Below are 20,858 nucleotides of genomic sequence, written 5' to 3'. Positions count from 1 at the left end.
TACTATGTGCAGAACACTGTACTAAGTGCTTGGGAGAGTGTAATACAACAGAGTTGGTGGACACCATCCCTGCCCACAAAAAACTTATAGCCTAAAGGAGGAGACAGATGAGAAACAGCGTGGCTCAGTGGAAAAAGCCCGGGTTTGGGAGTCAGAGGTCATGGGTTTGAATCCCGGCTGTCAGCTGTTTGACTGTGGGCAAGTCACTTAACTTCTCTGTGCCTCAGTTACCTCATCTGTAAAATGGGGATCAACTGTGAGCCTCACATGGGACAGCCTGATTACCCTCTGTCTACCCCAGCGCTTAGAACAGTGCCCTGCACATAGTAAGCACTTAACAAATACCAAAATTATTATTATTATTGTTAAATTATTCATATATACATAAGTACTATGAGGGTGGAATGACTATCAAGTGCTTAAAGGATATATGGATGACACAGAAGGGAGAGGGAGTAGGGAAAAAGAGGGCTTAGGCAAGGAAAGCCTCTTGAAGGATATGTGGTTTTAATCATGCTTGGAAGGTAGGGACAGTGGTGGTCTGTTGTATAAGGATGGGGTGGGAGTTCCAGGGCAGATCTATCTATCTATGTATCTATTTACTTATCTATCCAGCTTCTAATCCCTAACAGCTTTCTATCCAAAACACATAGTGTTTTGTTATATAGTATATATAGTGTGTATAGTGTATATTTTATAAACATAGTGTATATTATAGAAGTAACTTATATAATGAGTCTGTGGTTTATCCAATGGTACAGTATTTAGAAAAACACCCTGTAAATTAGAAAACCGCACAGCTCTTAAACCAGAGGGACTCCTGCAGTTGTACCTGCAATTGTTTATTTCTAAAGGATATTTTGTATATTGATAATGAAGCAGGTGTATGACAGTCACATTTTGGGTAGGGTGTACTTAAATATTTTTGATTAAATATATTACTTTAACCATTACTATTTAGACTGTGGGAAGTTTACTTTACTTGGTCTTATAATGTTATAACTGAGTATGAATCTGTACATGCAAAGAGCGTATTTATGCTTTTTCTTTTCATTTTAGCCATGTCATAAATGAACTAATAGAAACTGAGAGGGTATATGTAGAGGAACTATTCACTGTGTTGATGGTGAGTGATATAAAGGATATTTCTATCATTTTGCCCAATCAATTCTGAAGGATTGCTTATCACACTCATGGCAACTCGTTTTAACAACACACTTTAAAAAAATTGGAGGATGTTAAGTTGCTTTTTAGGTTACCTTTCCTATTATTGAGCTCTCTGTTTTGAGTGTGTAACTTCTAGCTTCTCCCTCAGTAGATGGTTATTTATGATTTTTTGTTGTGCAATTTTTGTGATTTGCCAACCTGGCCAGAAAATAAGGGTTAATTTTATGTGGGAAGGGATTAGGGTGGGAAAGAACTTTGGTTTGGGAAGCCTATAATTGTACAAAAAGTTAATTCTGCAGTTGTTCTCCTTGGTACTCGAGTCGGTCTGGAGGCTATCCATCCTCTTGAGGATGGTAGCAGCAGACCTTAATTGGATTTCCCCAAGTTATTTAGCAGCACTGTATCACAACAGAACATAATGGGCCCTGCCTACAAGGAATGAGGACCAAATGAAAGAGTCCATTTTAGGGTGCATCGATAGGCTGAGCATCTCATTAATGAGTGGGATCATCATTGTTCAGTTGCTCACTGGGAGCAAATTAGTTCATATTGGAAGGTACCTAACATTTTTGGACCACTGAAACACTAGCGCTAAGAAATCCAGTTAGAGGTCTAGGCCATGCATATGGGCTAGATCACATTAAGGGATTTGGGGGAAGAGTAGAATGAATATACTCTATGAAATATAGATAAATTGTTTGTTTTGGGTAGGGCTACAGAGCTGAAATGGACAATCCAGTGATGCTATTTCTTATGCCCCCTGCACTAAGAAACAGACAAGACATTCTCTTTGGAAATATGCCAGAAATATATGACTTCCATAACAGGTTGGTGAGACTGAGTTCCATAATTATTTTTTATTTTCTATCCCCTATGTATTTTTCCTTCAGTTACTTTATTTCTTTCTAACTTTTTTACAGCATTTTTCTGCACAGCCTTGAAAGTTGCGTTGGAGCTCCGGAAAGAGTGGGATTTTGTTTCCTGGAGAGGGTTTGTAAAATCGTTTTCAAAGCTTCACCCAGATGTCTCAGATAGTGTCTATTCCAAAGAGGGAGGCGGTGTTTTCCCGAGTGTGCATGGAAGGATGGAATCAAGACTGGGCTGCCTCCTCAGAGCAGGCTGACAGATTCACTCTGTCAGGCTACTGGGAGACTTTCTGGACCAGAGCTTACCTGGATTTGTTTCCTGTGAAAAAGTTAAATCTGCTTTGTACCAACCTTTCTACTTCTACACATAACCCTATCCCTCTGAGAAACAACCTGGGGGGCCCTTTGAAGGTTGCTAGTTTTGCACTTGCTTTATCTCCTTTCTTTTACTTCTTTGCCCAAATTTATGCCCCTTTCACCCCTAGGCAGTTGAAATGGGTGTGTAACCTTAAACTGATCCCGTGGGAAACCCAGGTGAGCTGCCTAACCTGCCCCAGCTTTTGTTATTGTTTTCAACACAAGCATCTCTTGATCTCATCAATATCTAATTGCTTTTCCACACTTTACTTTTTCCTATCTAATCCTCCTCTTTCGTACCATTTAAAAGTAAATGAGTGTATATAACAATGTTTATGTAGGTATGGCTGTGCCTGTCTGTAGATGTATAAGTGTATTTGTGTATAGTAGTCAATTGTATGTATTGAGCGCTTACTGTGTGCAGAGCACTGTACTAAATGCTTAGAAGAGTACAATACAACAGTATGACAGTCACATTCCCTGTCCACAGTGAGTTTACAATCTAGAGGAAGAGACAGACAATAAATAAATTACAGATATGTATTTAAGTGCTGTAGTGCTGGGGGATGAATAAAGGGAGCAAGTCAGTGATGCAGAAGAGAGTTGAAGAAAAGGAAAAGAGAGCATAAGGAGTACTATGCAGCTGAAAGTAGTTGAGTTCTTGTGGTTTGGTTTTTTTTGGTGGGTGAGGAAAGGTAGCCAAATTGAATTAGTTAGGGAGCTCTGGGCCTCTATTGGTTTGGTTGGTCTGCTGAGGGGAATTTTGAAGAGTGGAAGGGGAGGGACAGAAGCGGCACCTTCTCTAGAAGGTGGCAAAAGTCAGAACTCCTAGCAGCATAATTACCAACAACATCCTGAGTTTGACCCACTGACAGCTGTCCTTGACTTCGCAGCCCTGGGCCAGTTTGAGGAATTTCCCATTTCTGTTAGTCATTGTGAGCTCCCAACCCAGCTGAGAATGGCAAGGCCTGGAGCCAGAAGTTCAGAGCCGCCTTTCAGATGCCTTCCCAGACCAAGCCCCAATTTTCCTCATCTCCCACTCCCTTCTGCATCACCCTGACTTGCTCTCTTTGCTCTTTCCCCATCCCCGCACCCCACAGTACTTAGGTTATCTATTTGTAATCGTGTTTATTTATATTGATGTCTATTTGTATTGATGTCACTCTCCCCTCCTCTAGACTGTGAGCTTGTTCTGGGCAGGGATTGACTCTCTTTATTGCTGTACTGTACTTTCCCAAGTGCTTAGTACAGTGCCCTGCACACAGTAAGTGCTCAATAAATACAGTTGAATGAAAGAATGAATGAATGTCAGTGGTGATGTTGGACTAGGAATCTGTATCCTAGAAAGAGCAGAGCCAGAGAAGCTGTGATTTGAATAAAGGTACAAGGAAACCATTGGAAAGTGAATATTGGAGCAAGGCCCTTGAGCCCAGTAAGAGTAACGGCTAGGGCAGGCCCATACCTTTCCCACTAAGCCTCACTGCTTCTCCTCTTGCCTGCTGTGTGACTTTGGACAAGTCACTTAACTTATCTGTGCCTCAGTTACCTCCTCTGTCGACTGGGGATTAAATACCTATTTTCCCTCCTTAAAATGTGAATCCATGTGGGACAGAAACTGTGTCTAACCTGATTCTTCAGTATCTGCCTAAATACATGGCACATAGTAAATATTATTAAAATTTTTTATTTATAAGGCATCCCTAGATCTGATGTATTTTCACTGATAGCATAAATCAAAATTTGCAAGGTGTCTAAAGGCAAGTCTTTACATAATAATTTGCACATTTTTATCTTTCTCATAGCGGGAAGATTTTCAGATGTATGAGAAATATTGTCAAAACAAGCCCAGATCAGAGTTACTTTGGAGGCAGTGTTCTGAAAGCACCTTTTTCCAGGTACAGTAAAAATTCTGCATGTGACATATTTTTCCTGGGGTGAATTTTGTAGTTCTTTGTGGACTTGTGTTTAGGTCAAATGGAAGTGAAATGTACATTCCAGAATCAATTAATATTCCCTTTATTCCACATTTTGCTCTCATTCCCACCTCTGCTCCGACTAGCTCAAATCTTTCCTGCCCATTTAGAGGACATACAGAAACTCAGTAGTCCAGCATCGTGGGGATAATATGCCTATCAGAAGTGGACATTGAAGGGTTGAAAAGTGTAATTCCAGCAATGTAATTTGTGTTTTCCTTTGTTATAAACATTTATATAACAGTAGATTCAATGTTATATACTGAAGTTTAGCTCAAGCTTAAGGTCCACTATCTCTACTGCTCAGAGACTCTCTTATTCATAATTGCCTCTTGGATGGTCTGTTTCATCTTCTCTGTCTTTACTTTTTAAAAACTACTCTAACATCCCACATCTGTACTTTGAACCCTTTTTTAATTTGTAACATAAAACCTTAGTTTGTTTTTAGTTTCACATGAGTTTTTAAGGGTTTGTCCTTCCCTGCAACATGAGGTAATTCATTTCTTTTTACAATACCAGGCCATAATCATTAAAATGCCACACTAATTGGAACCTAGTTCTATTTCTTGACTTGAGGGTATAACATTAATTCATTCATTTAGATAAATGATCAACCTTTTCACATGTGAACAGTATTCAAATTTTCTTATATTTGCATGATTCAGGAATGCCAAAAGAAACTGGAACACAAACTTGGACTGGATTCGTATTTACTCAAACCAGTGCAACGTCTAACTAAGTATCAGTTACTCCTGAAGGTATTCACTTGTTGCCATCTTATTTATGTCCTTATACTGGGGCAATCAATCAGTGGTATTTTTGAATGTTTACTGGGTGAAGAGCACTGTATCAAGTACTTGGGAGGATACAATAGATCATCTTTAAAGAAGCTAAATAGGGATTAGTACATAACTAGGCAACAGTAGAAACATCTAGACTTTAGAAGCAGGTAATAATGGATATGCTTAATTCAGTATTATAATGTTACTCCTCAAAGTGGAGAAATCATTATGGACATAAATTTCAAGTCTCTGATATAGAAAACCAGCTGGAATCTTCTTTGTAATTGAATTGATGACAAAGATCAGCTTTCCTGCTATTTTATGAAAGATTTGCCTTGACAGTCTTTAATGATGTGAATGAGAAATGAATTCACAAATCCTTTCATGTAATTTTACAAATAGCCACAGAAGCAGTTGCTTGTCCTCCATGTTAAGATGACAATATCATTTACCCCACAGCATTGTACTTCTGGTTGTACTTTTCTTCATTACTAATGTTGGACTGTTGATTTTTTTATGCATAAAGTAATATTTATTTTTAAATTAACTCCTTAAGTATTCTAAACACTTCTCTCACAATTCAAAGCCTTCTTTCAAACTTTGCTTTGAAACTTAAATGATTATTACCATCTATTTCTCAATTTTAGAAAGTGTTATGGGAATATAATGTTTGTATACCATTCACATTTGATTAAAAGTTTCCTTTAAAAATGTATTTTGGGGGTCTCATGTGGAAATCATATTGAATAAAACAACCAAAACCCAATGTCATTGTTTTCTCAAAGTCACCAAAACTCTATGTCCGATGATAAGCTTTGTTGCCTAACTACAGGAATTATTGAAGTACAGCAGCAGCTGTGAAGGAGTTCAGGAGTTGCAGGAAGCTCTCATTGCAATGTTGGATTTACTGAAGTCAGTCAACGACTCCATGCATCAGATTTCAATAACCGGCTATGACGTAAGCACATTCTAGTAATTAAGAGTGAATGTCACAGACTATTTATAAGATGATTGCCCCCATTTGGTTGGCAGAATTGCACTTTGCCTGGCTGTGGAAGGAGGAGAACCCCCTCACTTCCCTCCTTAAATACCTTCCTCCCAGAATCCTCAATTGAGGCTGAAGTTACAATCGGTCTCTCTCGCCTAACACATATCCCCATACGGGTGGAGGAAAAGACGTGTAGAAGCATAAAAAATGGCTACAAAGCTGTGCTTCAACACTGGAATAAGGGTTATTCTCTGACCCTATCTAAAGCTGCGGAAATCAATCAGCTTTATTACGGCCTGAAACCTGGCCTCCCCTCTGTTGACAAACTTTAGAATTTTGATGTCCAAGCTGGAAGTGGTCTCTGTCTTTCATTAATGAGCCTTTGTTTTATTTTTAGGGTGACTTAACTGACCTTGGCAAGATATTAATGCAAGGATCTTTCAGTGTGTGGATAGGACATAGAAAAGGGGCTACAAAAATGAAAGATTTGGCTAGATTCAAGCCAATGCAGCGCCACCTTTTCCTATATGAAAAAGCCATCATGTTCTGTAAGAAGAGAGAGGAGCATGGAGATGGATATGATAAAACATCCTCATATAGTTTTAAACATTATTTAAAAGTAAGAAAAATTTATTTTTCCTACGTGTCTGTTTCATGCTTTTAGTCACGAGAAGTCTCTTAATGGTTCCCAATGTCCATGGATATGAATTTGGGTAAAATTTGTAGTGCAGTCATTTTCAACCAGAATTCATGGGATGACTGGCCCTTGACTTGTAGTTGCCCTCTGCCAAGTCTGGTGGTGTTTATGTGCCTATCTTCTTGTGGAGCTTTGGCTTAAAAAAAACACACAAAAAACCATCCCATTTCTGATTGCCTCCCGTTTTGAGGATCTTTGGCAGATGTGTTGAATATTTCATAGCTGTGGGTTTCAGTTTGCTTTTGTATTTCTTCTTCCCAGAGTGCTTTAGAGTAACTTTTGCTCAGTATCCTGCTGTCAACAATCCTCAGGATTTACATATGGATTTATATTGCAGCAAGTGTCACTGAGATCCTGGTGAACTGGCTGTGTAGTAGTCCACTGTCATCCCATCTTGCCATTTAAATTTACATGTGGATCCCACCTAATGCTGAACAAACCTCCCAAGAAAATCAAGTCGTAGATTCAAGAGTTTGTAGGCAAAAAGTTAAAGATCAATCATACCATGGCTAACCTCCATGAAGATTCTGGCCTTCTTGATTCACTTTTGGCTTTGACTTTCCTCTTATTGTCCAAGATATTGCTAAGAAAACCCAAGTCAGTGATAACTCTCAGTTCGTGAAATAGGTTATCTATTTCTACCTAACAGTAGAGTAGAACCCAGATGAAAGAAAGTCGGTAAGAAAAAGATCTAAATAAATCTTTGAGATGGGGACCTAGGCTAATGAAGCTGAATAAATAACTTTGTGCTTTCAGACTGAAACAACTTCAGAAAAATAGAGGGTCACACAAGGATAAGTGTGCACACCCACTCACATACCCACTCACATATGTGCACACTCAGTGTGAATGTACTTCTCTTTCCAGGCTAAAAAAGGAAGTCCCAGATAATAATCTGTCTCAGGTTATTTCATCTCAAAGATTAAATAAAATTTGCTGATGGTATGAGGTGCTCTTAACAGGAACATATTTTTCCCAAGGCATGCTGTATTAGAAAAAACATTACCACTAAGTCTTTAAAAAAAAAAAAAGGATTTCAAGTTTTGTCACTTTACAATAGACAATTGAATTTCCAGCTGATGCATTGCAAATGATCCTACAGATAGCATACAAAGCTGAATGCACTTCTGATGATATTCCTTTCCGCACCCAGAATATGAAAAAATCATTCTTTGCTGGGAAGTCACAGTTGCAACTGAAGAACGTCCTTTTCTATTCACGAGGCACTCAAATGCAGCTGTTGAAGTGTCTGAAAATGTTGATGACTTGGGTCATGAGCTTCTTGAAGCTTCTGCTCTGTAAGAATTATCCCATTCTTAATGGCTGCAATCCTAGCTAGGTCTGTCTGGGACAGTTGTTTCGATTCTGCCTGTAGCTGGCTAATGTGGGTGAAGGTGGCACATGCATCTGCAGCATGCTGCACCCCCGACTGCCTTCTTGCTCAGTGGACTCCCCATCGCAGTGGGGAGGGTGATCAGAGAGGGCGATGGAAGCAACTCCTTGTCCCACTCTTGCTTCCTAAAGGCCCCAGACCTAAGCTCATCAGTAGTTCCTGTAAGGAGACTCCATAGATCCATTCAAACATGATGTCATTACATGAGAAAGTTGTCTTTTTGTGGAAGAACTTCCCCTTTGAGGGTGACAAGTGTGTTAATTATTGATATTATTGTTAGCCTTTCAAATTTTCTCACTCAACATCCTTGAGTGGTGCTGTGGTAGGCAGAATGGATTAAACCCTTCAGTTTGTTACCTTGTCATTGCCTTGGGTCTCTCTGTCCAGGGCATCCCCCACCCCCTAATTTGTCCAGCAGTTCCTTAACTTTCAATAGTATTTGTTGAGGGCTTACTATGTGCAGAGCACTCTACTAAGCGCTTGGAATGTTCATTTCGGCAACAAATAGAGACAATGATGGGCTCACAGTAACTTGATTTGTATGCTTCAAAAAATAGCTTCATAGATCCTTTATTAGGATCATGATTTCCCCACACTTTCCTCCCTTCCCTCTGCATCACCTAGGCATTTGGGTCTGCACCCCTAAAGCATTTTGATACTATTCACACCCCACTACCAGTTCCGCAGCACATTTGAATATATTCTTATATTGGTCAGTATTATTTATTATACTGCAGTCATTTCCCCTATCTGTAACTTATTTTTAATTTCTGCCTACCCTTATGGACAAGACAGGGATCATGTCTCCTGACTTGTACTCTCCTAGCTGCTCAGTACAGTGCTCTGCACACAGTAAGCACTTGAATGATTGATGGGATGTGGTTTGCTTCAAAGTACCTTTTTGACTGAGTAATTCTCATCAAATCAGCCCTGATTATGTGTTAACCTACCCATACTCCTCCAGGAAGCCCTGGAAGCTATAGATTGGGAGATAAGGATTGGATTTCTTGTAGTGATAAGGCTGCTGTGATATTGTCAATAAGTTCCTTGTCTGCATTATCAGAAGTTTGCTGTGTCCTTTTGATGGTTGATATTTTCTGATGGTTCTTTTGCTCAGTGAAAGCAGTGATCAGTGCAGCACATAACTCGATGGACAGCAGCAGTAATGTGAATACCCTTCATATCTGTCAAGAAATTAGATAATCAAATAGTACCATTGATTTATAGTAGGCCTGCCAATGTCAACAAGCCAAAATCTTGTGTCGAGAAGCAATCTGGCCTAGTGGAGAGGGCACGAGCCTGGTAGATGGAAGAAACTGGGTTCTAATCCCGGCTCTGCCACTTGTCTGCTGTGTGACTGTGGGCAAATCACTTCACTTCTCTGTGCCTCAGTTACCTCATCTGCAAAATGGGGATTAAAACTATAAGCCCCAAGTGGGAGAGGGACTATGTCAACCTATGTATCTATCCCAGTGCTTAGTACAGTGCCTGGCACATTATAAGCGCTTAATAAATACCATTATAAAAAAAAGTCTGCTAACAGTAAGCTGAACTTACTGTGTATTGTACTCTCCCAAGTGCTTAGTACAGTACTACTCTATACACAGTGACCACTTAAGTGTGATTGAATGAATGAATCAACCTATCATTGTCAGTCGTTATTATTACTGTATTCATTAAGCTCTTACTAAGTGTCAAGCACAGTTATAGATGTTCACACCTCCAACAAATTTAGCCAGATCCTTGTACCATCTTTCTGTACTATCACTGGTTAGGTTACAGCCTTGTTGGCTTCTTGAAAAGCCCAGTGCTTGGAGGTATTGTCTCTCTAGGCTCAGGTTGTATAAAGCCCCTTGAATTTGCTTTCTATTTTGTGTCAGTAGGGCTCTTCTTCCTCAGAGAAGAAGTGCAAGTAAGAGGATTTCAAATCAGAAAACAGATTGTACCACTTAGTTAATGTTTTACAGTGTTGGGTGAAGGCACAAATAACACAAAGGTATTCTACTTATATTCATTTATTCATTCAATAGTATTTATTGAGCGCTTACTATGTGCAGAGCACTGTACTAAGCACTTGGAATGTGCAAATCGGTAACAGATAGAGACAGTCCCTGCCCTTTGACGGGCTTACAGTCTAATCGGGGGAGATGGACAGACAAGAACAATAGCAATAAATAGAATCAAGGGGATGAACATCTCATTAAAACAATTGCAAATAAATAGAATCAAAGCGATGTACAGTTCATTAACAAAATAAATAGGGTAATTAAATATATACAGTTGAGCAGATGAGTACAGTGCTGAGGGGATGGGAAGAGAGAGGGGGAGGAGCAGAGGGAAATGGAGGGAAAAGAGGGTTAGCTGGGAGAGGTGAAGGGGGGTGGTAGAGGGAGTAGTGGGAGAAGGGGAGCTCAGTCTGGGAAGGCCTCTTGGAGGATGTGAGCTGTAAGTAGGGTTTTGAAGAGAGGAAGAGAATTAGTTTGGCGGAGGTGTGGAGGAAGGGCGTTCCAGGACCGCGGGAGGGTGTTCCCCGGGGGTCGATGGCGGGATAGGTGAGAACGGGGGACTGTGAGGAGGTGGGCGGCAGAGGAGCGGAGCATGCAGGGTGGAAAGTGGAAAGAGAGAAGGGAGGAGAGGTAGGAGGGGGCAAGGTGATGGAGAGCCTCGAAGCCTAGAGTGAGAAGATTTTGTTTTGCGCGGAGGTTGATAGGCAACCACTGGAGGTTTTTAAGAAGGGGAGTGACATGCCCAGAGCGTTTCTGCAGGAAGATGAGCTGGGCAGCGGAATGAAGAATAGACTGGAGCGGGGAGAGAGAGGAGGAAGGGAGATCAGAGAGCAGGCTGACATAGTAATCTAGCCGGGATATTAAGAGAGCCTGTAACAGTAAGAAAGCCATTTGAGTGGAGAGGAAAGGGCGGATCTTGGCTATATTATAAAGGTGAGACCGGCAGGTTTTGGTGACAGATCGGATGTGTGGGGTGAACGAGAGAGCCGAGTCAAAGATGACACCGAGGTTGCGGGCCTGAGAGATGGGAAGGATGGTCGTATCGTCCACAGTGATAGGGAAGTCAGGGAGAGGACTGGGCTTGGGAGGGAGGATGAGGAGCTCAGTTTTGCTCATGTTGAGTTTTAGGTGATGGGCAGACATCCAGGTAGAGACGTCTTGGAGGCAGGAGGAGATACGAGCCTGAAGGGAGGTGGAGAGGACAGGGGCAAAGATGTAGATCTGTGTGTCATCTGCATAGAGATGATAGTTGAAGCCGTGAGAGCGAATGAGTGCACCGAGGGAGTGAGTGTAGATGGAGAACAGAAGATGTTCTGTTCAAAATATGTATTTTGAAGCTGTACAACCAGTCTTCATCCTATTTTTAATGTTCTTTTTGTGTGGAAGAGCAAAGCAGCAATTGATGTGAAAAACAGCAAGTGTGTTTCAAGAGCTTTGCTCATACTTTGGGAAGGCAGGGGATTCATTCAATTTATTCATTTATTAATTTATTGAGCACTTACTGAGTGTAAAGCACTATACTAAGCACTTGACTCTAATCCTCTGATTTTCCACCCCTTGTGCCCATGTGCTAGTCACTATACCTTACTGCTTAGTAGACTGAGCCTTACTGAGTCTTAAGACAACACTCGTGATTTCCTTTCAAAGGCCATCTGGATTTTAGAAGCTAATTGATTTTCTCGTGTTGAGATTAAGTGTGATTTGCTTAGATAAGCCTTTGTAGCTATTGGGAGAAACTAATTATGAGAGATTCTTTGGGGTGATTTTGTCTTTTTGTTAGATTAAGGCAACATCTGTTTAATATTAAAGTCCCTATGATGGCAACATTCAGAATAGGATTTCTCCAAATAGGTGTTCGCCTACTTAAATTGCTGCATTTTTTAGCCAAGTGGTCTATCAGTACAAAAAATGTATTTCTTGGATGGGTTATGAGATGAGCACATTACTAGCTTTTCTGGAAACATATTAAGAAATTCACATCATGAAGATACTATTTTATGGGGATTATAAAGAAGTATGAAAAGTTTTCTATTTCAGTGTTTTTACGTGGCTCAATGTGCCTTGTTTTCAGCTCTCCCACTACTGTTCTCTTGCTCATACCTCCTTCTACCTGGATCTCCCTCCCTCATCACATCTTACATACCACTGCCTCTCCCCCTCTTCCGAGTCCTTCTGAAACCACATCTCTTCCAGGAGGTCTTCCTTGATTGATTTTAATCTTTCCACCTACTATCCCCAACTGCCATTTCAGCACTTAGGTGCCACCTAAGCACTTTGATACTCTCAACCCAGTTGCACGTATCTCTGTATTCCTTATTAGCTTTTCATAGCTATAATTTAATTTTAGCATCTGTCTCCTTGACTAGATTGTAAACTCCTTGTCTACTAAATCTGTTGTGCTGTCCCAAACAGTACAGTGCTCTGCACACAGTAGATACTCACTAAATACTACTGAATGATTAATTGGTTGCTCAGAATAATCATTTTAAGAGTGTTGCAATCAATCAAGTGTGGTAGAACAACAATCTCAGAAATTTGGATCATTAGTATACTGTAAGCACATTTTGTGTAACTTTTAATGACTAATGAATTAAAGCAATGGAAAATAATCCCATAATCATAATAACATCACAGATGTTGCCATTACCAGAAGAGGATATAATTTAGTCAGATCACTTGGGTAAAAATCTTACAGATGGGAAAAATAATGTATTAAACAAGTCCTGCCACTATAATAACCCAGTTGCTATAACAGCATTAAAAAGATTATCATTCAAATGGTATAAAGTATCACACAATAGGAACATGCAAGAAGATAACCCAGAATCCTATAATCACAGGAAAGAACTGTGTTGCTTTTTTCTGCTATAAGATCTCTCCCATTGGATATTTTACTACTTAGATGGGCTAGGCGGCTCTATTCTTCTGCCCTAAAAATCTTAAATCATTCTGTTAGGTGGTGCCGTGTTGCAGGCAGTCTCTAGGAACTGTGCACATTTCTTCCAAGAAGTCTTCCCTGACTAAGCCCTCCTTTCATTTTCTTCAACTTCCTTCTGTGTCGCCATGATATATCCCTTTATTCATCTCCTATCCCAGCCCCACAGCACTTATCTACATATCTACAATTATTTATATTAATGTCTGTCTCCCTCTCTGGACTGTAAGCTTGTTGTGGGCAGGGAATGTGTCTGTTATGTTGTACTCTCCCAAGTGCTTAGAACAGTGCTATGCGGACAGCAAGCACTCAATAAATACAATCGACTAACTGTACAATCCCCAAACTTCCCATCAGAGCTCCTTTTGGAGGTTGGTGAGGGATTTGCAGAAAAATGAAGGAGAAACTACATTTCCCAGTACACAAAGGGGCTGAAATACATCATTTCACAACCTTAAGGGACGGTTCTGGGAGGAGCCAGGCTTCCAGAGTTTTCTTGTAGAGCTGGGTAGGAAGCTCTGCCTCTTGTGCTATCTGCCTCTTGAGACTACTGGGAAAAGATGGTTCCTGGAATTCTGCTGTCAACCTTGGCTCAAAGACACTTGAGAATTTCTATCTTGGCATGTAATCAGCTAATCTTTGCAGGAAGGGAGACCAAAGGAGTAGTGGTTTGTGACTTATTTCTGGGAGAGGTTTCCATCTGAGTCTTCTTTTAGAGAAGCAGTGTGGCTCAGTGGAAATAGCCCGGGCTTGGGAGTCAGAGGTCATGGATTCTAATCCCAGCTCCGCCACTAGTCAGTTGTGTGACCTTGGGCAAATCACTTAACTTCTCTGTGCCTCAGTTGCTTCTGTCAAATGGGGATTAAAACTGTGAGCCCCACGTGGGACAACCTGATCCCCTTGTATCACCCAGCGCTTAGAACAGTGCTTTGCACACAGTAAGCCCTTAACAAATACCACAATATTTATTTTTTTACTTTCCTTTTCAACATGATGCAGAATATTAGTTGGTGACTATTTTCTCCAAGGCCCACGAAGAGCTCTCATTTGGTTCTTGGATAGACTCCTTAGCTCCCTGATTTCTTGTGAATGTCCTCTTTTTGGGGAAAGCTCTGCGTGCTTCTCATTCAGATGGTTTTAGCAAGATGGATGTGATCTTTAAAATGATTCTATTATATTTTTGTGGGAATTCAATTTATTTTCATTAATAAATTAATTATTAATTTATATTTATTAATAAATAAATAATATTAATAAAAATAAATTGAATTCCCTAGTACTAAGATTGATAGAGAGCAAAATGAGAAATATGGTACATAAAGTATTCTTAATTGTCAACACCTCTCTATTTCCAGAATGAGACCTTGTTCATGCATCAGATTTTGTTTGCGAAAGTAATCACTGCCTATTCCTTCTATTCCAAAGCACCTTGGTCTCCCCTTATTTCCTAACCTTGTGATTTTATGTAAGTTAGAAAAATCCCTGCTCTGCTCTTTGTGATCATCATTCTTAGGGGAGCTGCCATTTTCTCTTAGTCTTTTTGGCACTTTGGATGAAGACTTTTCCCAGCTCGGAAATTGACAAATTGGCAGCAGCCTACCTGATGTGATTAAAAAATATATTTAAGGTGAATTGCCTTCATGAGGATGCAGAACATCTAGAATTCTACGTGGAGACAGGCCCCTCTGTGATCTCTGCAGTTGGGGAGTGGCTAAAAGGACAAGTCTTATCTTAAATGTAGCACTGGGGAGAAGATGACGGTACCAAGACTTTCTTTCCCTCATTCTCCCCTTGGTCTAGAGGCAGCTGGTATCTAAACCTATCCTAAGCACAGGGCTTGGCTCTCTTCACATGTAAAACTTCCCCACAGCTTTTCTAAGGGAGAATGGATTTGGCATTTCAGCTTCACAACTTTCAAAGTTGGGGCTCTCTTGGAAACATTTTACCCTTTAGATGTATTCTGATAAAGTGGCATTATTTGCTTAAGTAAGGTCCAACTGTGCCGTCCCTAGAGAAGTGAAAACAATATAGTGGACTGTCTGAAAAGGCATTAGATTTAACTTTAAAATAAAACATACACATAAAGTCTTCCTTTGCAGATGAATGCAGTTGGCATTACAGAAAATATAAAAGGCGATCATCGCAAGTTTGAAATTTGGTACAGTGGACGGGAAGAAGTTTATGTTGTACAGGTTAGTACTTAAAATATATTTGTTTAAAATTTCATTTAGTAGATATTTAAATGATTGTCACCTACCTTTTGTTTGCAAACTTTAGTGGTTGTGTAGATAAATGAAATGCTGTCTTATAAGGTAATCTGTTAAATTTCTAGAATTAGAAATTTCTTAGGTTGAGTAGATTCAGGAGAACAGACTTGCCACCTCCAGCTTCGATCATAATTGTGAATGATTTGGATCGTATAGCAGCCAGAGACACTTCTCAGCTACTTGCTCCTTGAATCATTTATTCCCTCTTTTAAGGGAGGCTCTGAAGAGGGACTCTGTCCCTAGCCCCCCTCCCCTATTGCCATATTGGGTCCCGGTGGAACTCCTTCTGCTGGAGAGCCTTTTTTTTTTAAGCACTTATTTTGTGCTAAGTGCTGTACTAAGCGCCGGGGTAGATGCAAGGTAATCAGGTTGGACACTATACATAGCTTATATGGGGCTCACAGTCTTAATCTCCATTTTACAGATGAGGTAACTGGGACACAGAGAAGTGAATTGACTTGCTCAGGCAAGAAACAGAGCCGGGATTAGACTTTAATAATAATAATAATAATGTTGGTATTTGTTAAGCGCTTACTATGTGCCGAGCACTGTTCTAAGTGCTGGGGTAGACACAGGGGAATCAGGTTGTCCCACGTGGGGCTCACAGTCTTAATCCCCATTTTACAGATGAGGGAACTGAGGCACAGAGAAGTTAAGTGACTTGCCCACAGTCACACAGCTGACAGGTGGCAGAGCTGGGATTCAAACCCATGACCGTTGACTCCAAAGCCCGGGCTCTTTCCACTGAGCCATGCTGCTTCTCTACAGCTGCTGATAAACCCCTTAAGAATTTTGATACTCATCCCAGCCCCACAATATTTATGCGAATTTTCTTATGCTGTATTATGTCCCGTGTTCCCATTCTATTTTACTGCCTATTTCCCCTGTAGACTGTTCCCTCCTTGTGGGGCAGGGATCACAACCAACTCTGTTGTGTGGTACTTTTCCCAGCGCTTAATTCAGTGTTCTGCAAACAGTGAGCTTTCAATAAATACCATTGATTGATTATGAGGACCCAGAATGTGTATCTAGAGAGTAAATTTTGTTATTTTCAAGTGATACTTGATTTGTTATAAGATAGGATTTTCGAACAAAAACTGAGCTCACTTGATTTTCATCTTTCAGGCCCAGACAGTAGAGATGAAGATGGCATGGCTAAATGAAATAAGAAAAGTTTTATTTAAGCAGCAGGAACTTATAAAAGGTAAAAAAAGCAAACAAAAACCAACTTAAAATATCACTATTCTCTAGAGATCCCAAAATAATAGGAAAAAAAATCTTAGGAGCTTTTTGTTAATGAGGAAGTGTGGTGGTTCAGTGATCTTATTCACCCATTTTGTTCACAGTTGAGAAACAACAATATCAGTTAACAGACCAGGTCCAGCTTTCCCCTCAGCTGAATGATAGGTAAGTCCTACTTCCAGTCATGATTATTTTATTTAGGTGTGATTTGGGGCATTTCCTCATATTAACAAATCTATATTTTGAAAGTACTAGAAATAACCCTCTCTTTAAGAAGCATTACCTTTATCTCCTTTTTATCACAGTTGTAGCAGGAATGGTCGATAAGGCTACAAAATTTAAGTAAAATTTATCCAGCGCCAGCTCTCCAGTCCTTGATATAGTCCCCAGCATCAGGGCTTGTGCGGCCTGTTTTGGAACCAGGAATGCCAGGGAATGGTTTTCTTCAAGAATATTTGGATACCATTTTGGAAGAGAGAAACTAGCTAAAAACTCATAGCTTCTGAGCCCAAAGTTTTCTGAAGAAATCATTTTTCAAATTTGTGTTTTCAAATCCTTCATTCTGAATCTACAAATTCCTTCAGTAACTTATGAAAACACAGATTCTCTTGGAATAGAAATGATCTTTCAGAGGTTGTGTAAACTAGCAGGGGTTAACATTCTTCTCTCTAAGCGCTTAGTACAGTGCTCTGCACATAGTAAGCATTCGATAAGTACGATTGATTCTTCTGCAAGTATATCAACAATCACAGAGCTCCTTTTGAGCACACAAAGCTCAACCTTTTTACGTAAGCAGTATGAATAAAGCCTTCTAGATGTCATCTGATTTAGTAACAACTCGTAGAAAACCAACAGGATCTTAATTTACCCAAATCTTAACAAATTAATATGTTTGATTATCTGTAGAGATAGAAATCTTAAATAGTTCTTTTTATTTTAACTATGAAGTAGCAATTATTTCCTTCAGCATTGAGAGGCCTGATAAATTATTTCTTGTAGTCTATCATATTTCCCTATTTTTAAATGCATCTCAAAAAGCTGTTCAGAATGAATTCCTTCATATTCATTCAATCGTATAAATTGAGCAATTACTATGTGCAGAGCAGTGTACTAAGCGCTTGGGAGAGTGCAGTACAACAATAAACACATTCCCTTCCCACAATAAGCTGCCTGTCTAGGAGGCAAGGGAGGGGGGACAAATATTAATATAAATAAATTACAGATATGTACATAAGTGCTGCGGGCTGGGGTTAGGGAAGAACAAAGGGGATAAGGATGATGTAGAAGGGAGTGGGAGAAAAGGAAAGGGGAGCTTAGGGAAGGCCTCTTGGAGGAGATGTGCCTTCAGTAAGGCTTTGATGGAGGGGAGAGTAATTGTCAGATTTGAAGAGGGAGGGCGTTCCCAGGCCTGAGGCAGGACATGGGCGAGATATTGGCCGTAAGGTAGATGAAATCTAGGCACAGTGAGGTGGTTAGCATTAGAGGAGTGAAGTGTGTGGGCTGGGCTGTAGTAAGAGAGTAGTGAGGTGAGGTAAGAGGAGGCAAGGTGATTGAGTGCTTTAAAGTCAATGGTGAGGAGCTGGGATTGACGTAGGCTGATGTAGTAATTCAGGCGGGATAGGCTGAGTGATCGTACTGACATGGTAGCAGTTTGGATGGAGAGGAAAGGGCAATTTTAGCGATGTTGTGAAAGTGGGACTGACCGGATTTAGTGATGGATTGAATATGTGGGTTGAATGAGATATCATATGATATCAGTATGTCCCAGTATTGATTGAATTGCTTGCCAGTTAACATGGCTGAAAAAAAGATTATATCATTAGTGTATTGTTGAGTTTCCTGCAGGTTTGTACAAAATTATATTATTATTATAAATAAATATAAACTATTTATTGATTTAAAATTTGTTTCAGGAAACAGCCGAGGGTATCCGTTAGTTCAGAAGAAAATGAGTCTGATCGCACAAGCCCTATAATGTTGGACAGTGTGCTCCTTTCACCGCAACATAAACCAGACAAAAGTATGTATGCATCACAGTTTTAATCCTCAACTAATATTCATTTGCAAAGTGCACTTAAATTTCAAGCTGTTCATCTAGAGAATTTGTCCACCAATATAAAAGTCATGCCTAGAAATACAACAGTAGTCATCAAAAGCATTGTTATATATAGAGAGATTACTGGATTCAATTTAATAAAGTCTTGTAGATGGGTAAATATTCCAGCCAACCGCATTGGCATCACTCTTTCTCCTTGCCTCCAAATTCTCAATTCTGCCTGCTTCCCTCCATCCCGCCTCTAGACTGTAAGCTCCCTCGAGACTGTAAACTCATTGTGTGCAGGGAATGTCTGTTTTTTGTTGTATTGTACTCTCCCAAGTGCTTAGTACAGTGCTCCGCACACAGTAAGCATGCAATAAATACGATTTACTGAATGAGTCTCAACCTAAACACTCACATGTATACACATACGTATACATTCTATCTCTCTTTCCCTCCCCCTTCGATATTTCTCCCTGTCTTCCCATCCCTCTCTTCAGAGATTATAATTCAATTAGGCAAATGTTCTTTACCATTGTAAATTGTTATTGGCCCATTTTGTATAATCAGCAAGGATGTCAGAGAATGCCATTTCCAGACCTATGAAGTTTACAGTGCTTGTATCATATTTTTTTTTCCTTAGAGGAAATCAGCATCACAAAAAGCACTTTCATTTTTCTTCCAGGTTGGCCAGGGATGTCGCAGTCTGTGGAGCTCTGTGAAGGCCTAGAAGAGTGGGCTACCAATAGTTACTTATCCACTTGTTCAGACACAGAAGAAGAAGATGGCAGCCAATTGGTTAGTGATGAGGCATTAAAATTTTAAAGAGGCTGAGGCAGTTTTCCCCAGGCAGCAGACACAGCTTTTATGGTATGGCTTAGCAGCATAATTAAGGTTCCTGAGAGTTTGCCGTTAAAAAAAAAAATAGCATTTCCAAGACATTTCTTTATCTGATCTCCCAAACTGTCATAGGCCTGGAGTTCCAATAGAGACTTTAATGGGAAATCTGTAGGCAAGAGAGCTTCAAGAAGTGAATCAGGCAAATTCACTTTGAATCAATTAGTTTTACTTAATGGTGAATTTTATACTTTTTAAAAATCCAGGCAAATATTTGACGTAGGCGAGAATAGGCTTAAGTATTTTAAAAAATTGATTTCATTTTGTTATTCTCTTGCTTTCTGTAAAGCCAGTGTGTGGCTACCAATAGTTTTTTTTTAATTTTTAGCAAAAATGCAGCCGTAAGAAGGATGTAGTGGCACTCGAATCCTTATTTTTGGTATGTACTTTAAAAATTAGTGGATTAGCTGCCATATTTGGCTACTCGGAGGGGAGTTAGGAATGCAAAATCCCTGAACATTAAACTATCGATGGCATTCCTATAAGTCAATGTCATTTTTAGTGTCATTCCTCACTAGACTATAGGCTCCTTGTGGGCAGTTATGGTGGTTTCCATCTCTGATGTATTGTAGTCTTCCACGTGCTTAGTACAGTACAGTGCTCTGCACGCAATAAGCGCTCAATAAATTTGATTGAATGAATGAATACAGTACTTGGTACACAATAAGCACTCAATAAATACCATTGCTTGATTGAAAACCAGCCCTTAGTTCCTCCAAACGTCCTGTTGCCATATTTGGTCAGAAGCCTTAGCTCGATTAAATATTTTTTTCCAATTATTATTTTTTTTACATTAAGTAGTGAAATCCTTTACTTATCAATTTTGTTGCTGTGGTGGATTTTTTTTTTCCTGAGAGATCAAGTTAGCTACAACTTTTCACATGGAAGGAACAGATAAATAGTTTTAAAAGTCAGTAGTTTGTGAAAATTATCAATTAAAGTTTGTATTCCAATTTCTCAAAAAATTTTACAGTCACCAGGCAAGTACAAAGCACTAGCGGACTACAAAGCACTAGCGGACTGCAAGACAAAAGGATCAGAAGATCTACTGGTTAAAAATGGAGATGTAATTCAACTTCTGCATGAAGATGCTGAGGGTCATTGGTAGGTTTTGGACCTGAAATCCTTTGTGTCTTTTCTGAGAATTTGATGTGGAATGAAACTGTTAATATATAATAGTAATAATAATGGTATTTGTGAAACACTTAGAATATGCTAAGCACTGGGGTAGATACAAGAGAATCAGGTCC

At 39.8% G+C, this 20,858-nt stretch overlaps 1 protein-coding gene across 7 annotated transcripts in view; it reads left to right on the top strand.

Moving 5' to 3' along the window:
* The window catches only part of MCF2 (MCF.2 cell line derived transforming sequence), an 85,646-nt gene that overhangs the window by 57,187 nt on the left and 7,601 nt on the right, over positions 1 to 20,858 (top strand). For 6 of the 7 annotated variants that reach the window (XM_029067410.2, XM_029067414.2, XM_029067409.2 and 3 more), the window contains 14 exons: positions 1,060 to 1,126; positions 1,879 to 1,994; positions 2,088 to 2,157; positions 4,193 to 4,285; positions 5,029 to 5,121; positions 5,978 to 6,103; positions 6,531 to 6,752; positions 15,264 to 15,356; positions 16,557 to 16,635; positions 16,778 to 16,838; positions 18,587 to 18,693; positions 19,397 to 19,509; positions 19,937 to 19,987; positions 20,582 to 20,712. In XM_029067410.2, the coding sequence (XP_028923243.1) occupies positions 1,060 to 1,126; positions 1,879 to 1,994; positions 2,088 to 2,157; positions 4,193 to 4,285; positions 5,029 to 5,121; positions 5,978 to 6,103; positions 6,531 to 6,752; positions 15,264 to 15,356; positions 16,557 to 16,635; positions 16,778 to 16,838; positions 18,587 to 18,693; positions 19,397 to 19,509; positions 19,937 to 19,987; positions 20,582 to 20,712 (1,422 nt within the window). The remainder of the gene's footprint in view (positions 1 to 1,059; positions 1,127 to 1,878; positions 1,995 to 2,087; positions 2,158 to 4,192; positions 4,286 to 5,028; positions 5,122 to 5,977; positions 6,104 to 6,530; positions 6,753 to 15,263; positions 15,357 to 16,556; positions 16,636 to 16,777; positions 16,839 to 18,586; positions 18,694 to 19,396; positions 19,510 to 19,936; positions 19,988 to 20,581; positions 20,713 to 20,858) is intronic. The other variant, XM_029067411.2, reaches the window with a different exon arrangement.

This window comes from Ornithorhynchus anatinus, chromosome 6 (assembly GCF_004115215.2).
Source record: "Ornithorhynchus anatinus isolate Pmale09 chromosome 6, mOrnAna1.pri.v4, whole genome shotgun sequence".
NCBI classification, from domain to species: Eukaryota; Metazoa; Chordata; class Mammalia; order Monotremata; family Ornithorhynchidae; genus Ornithorhynchus; species Ornithorhynchus anatinus.
The sequence above is the reverse complement of the archived record's forward strand: the minus strand, read 5'-3'. Positions and strand labels throughout refer to the sequence as shown.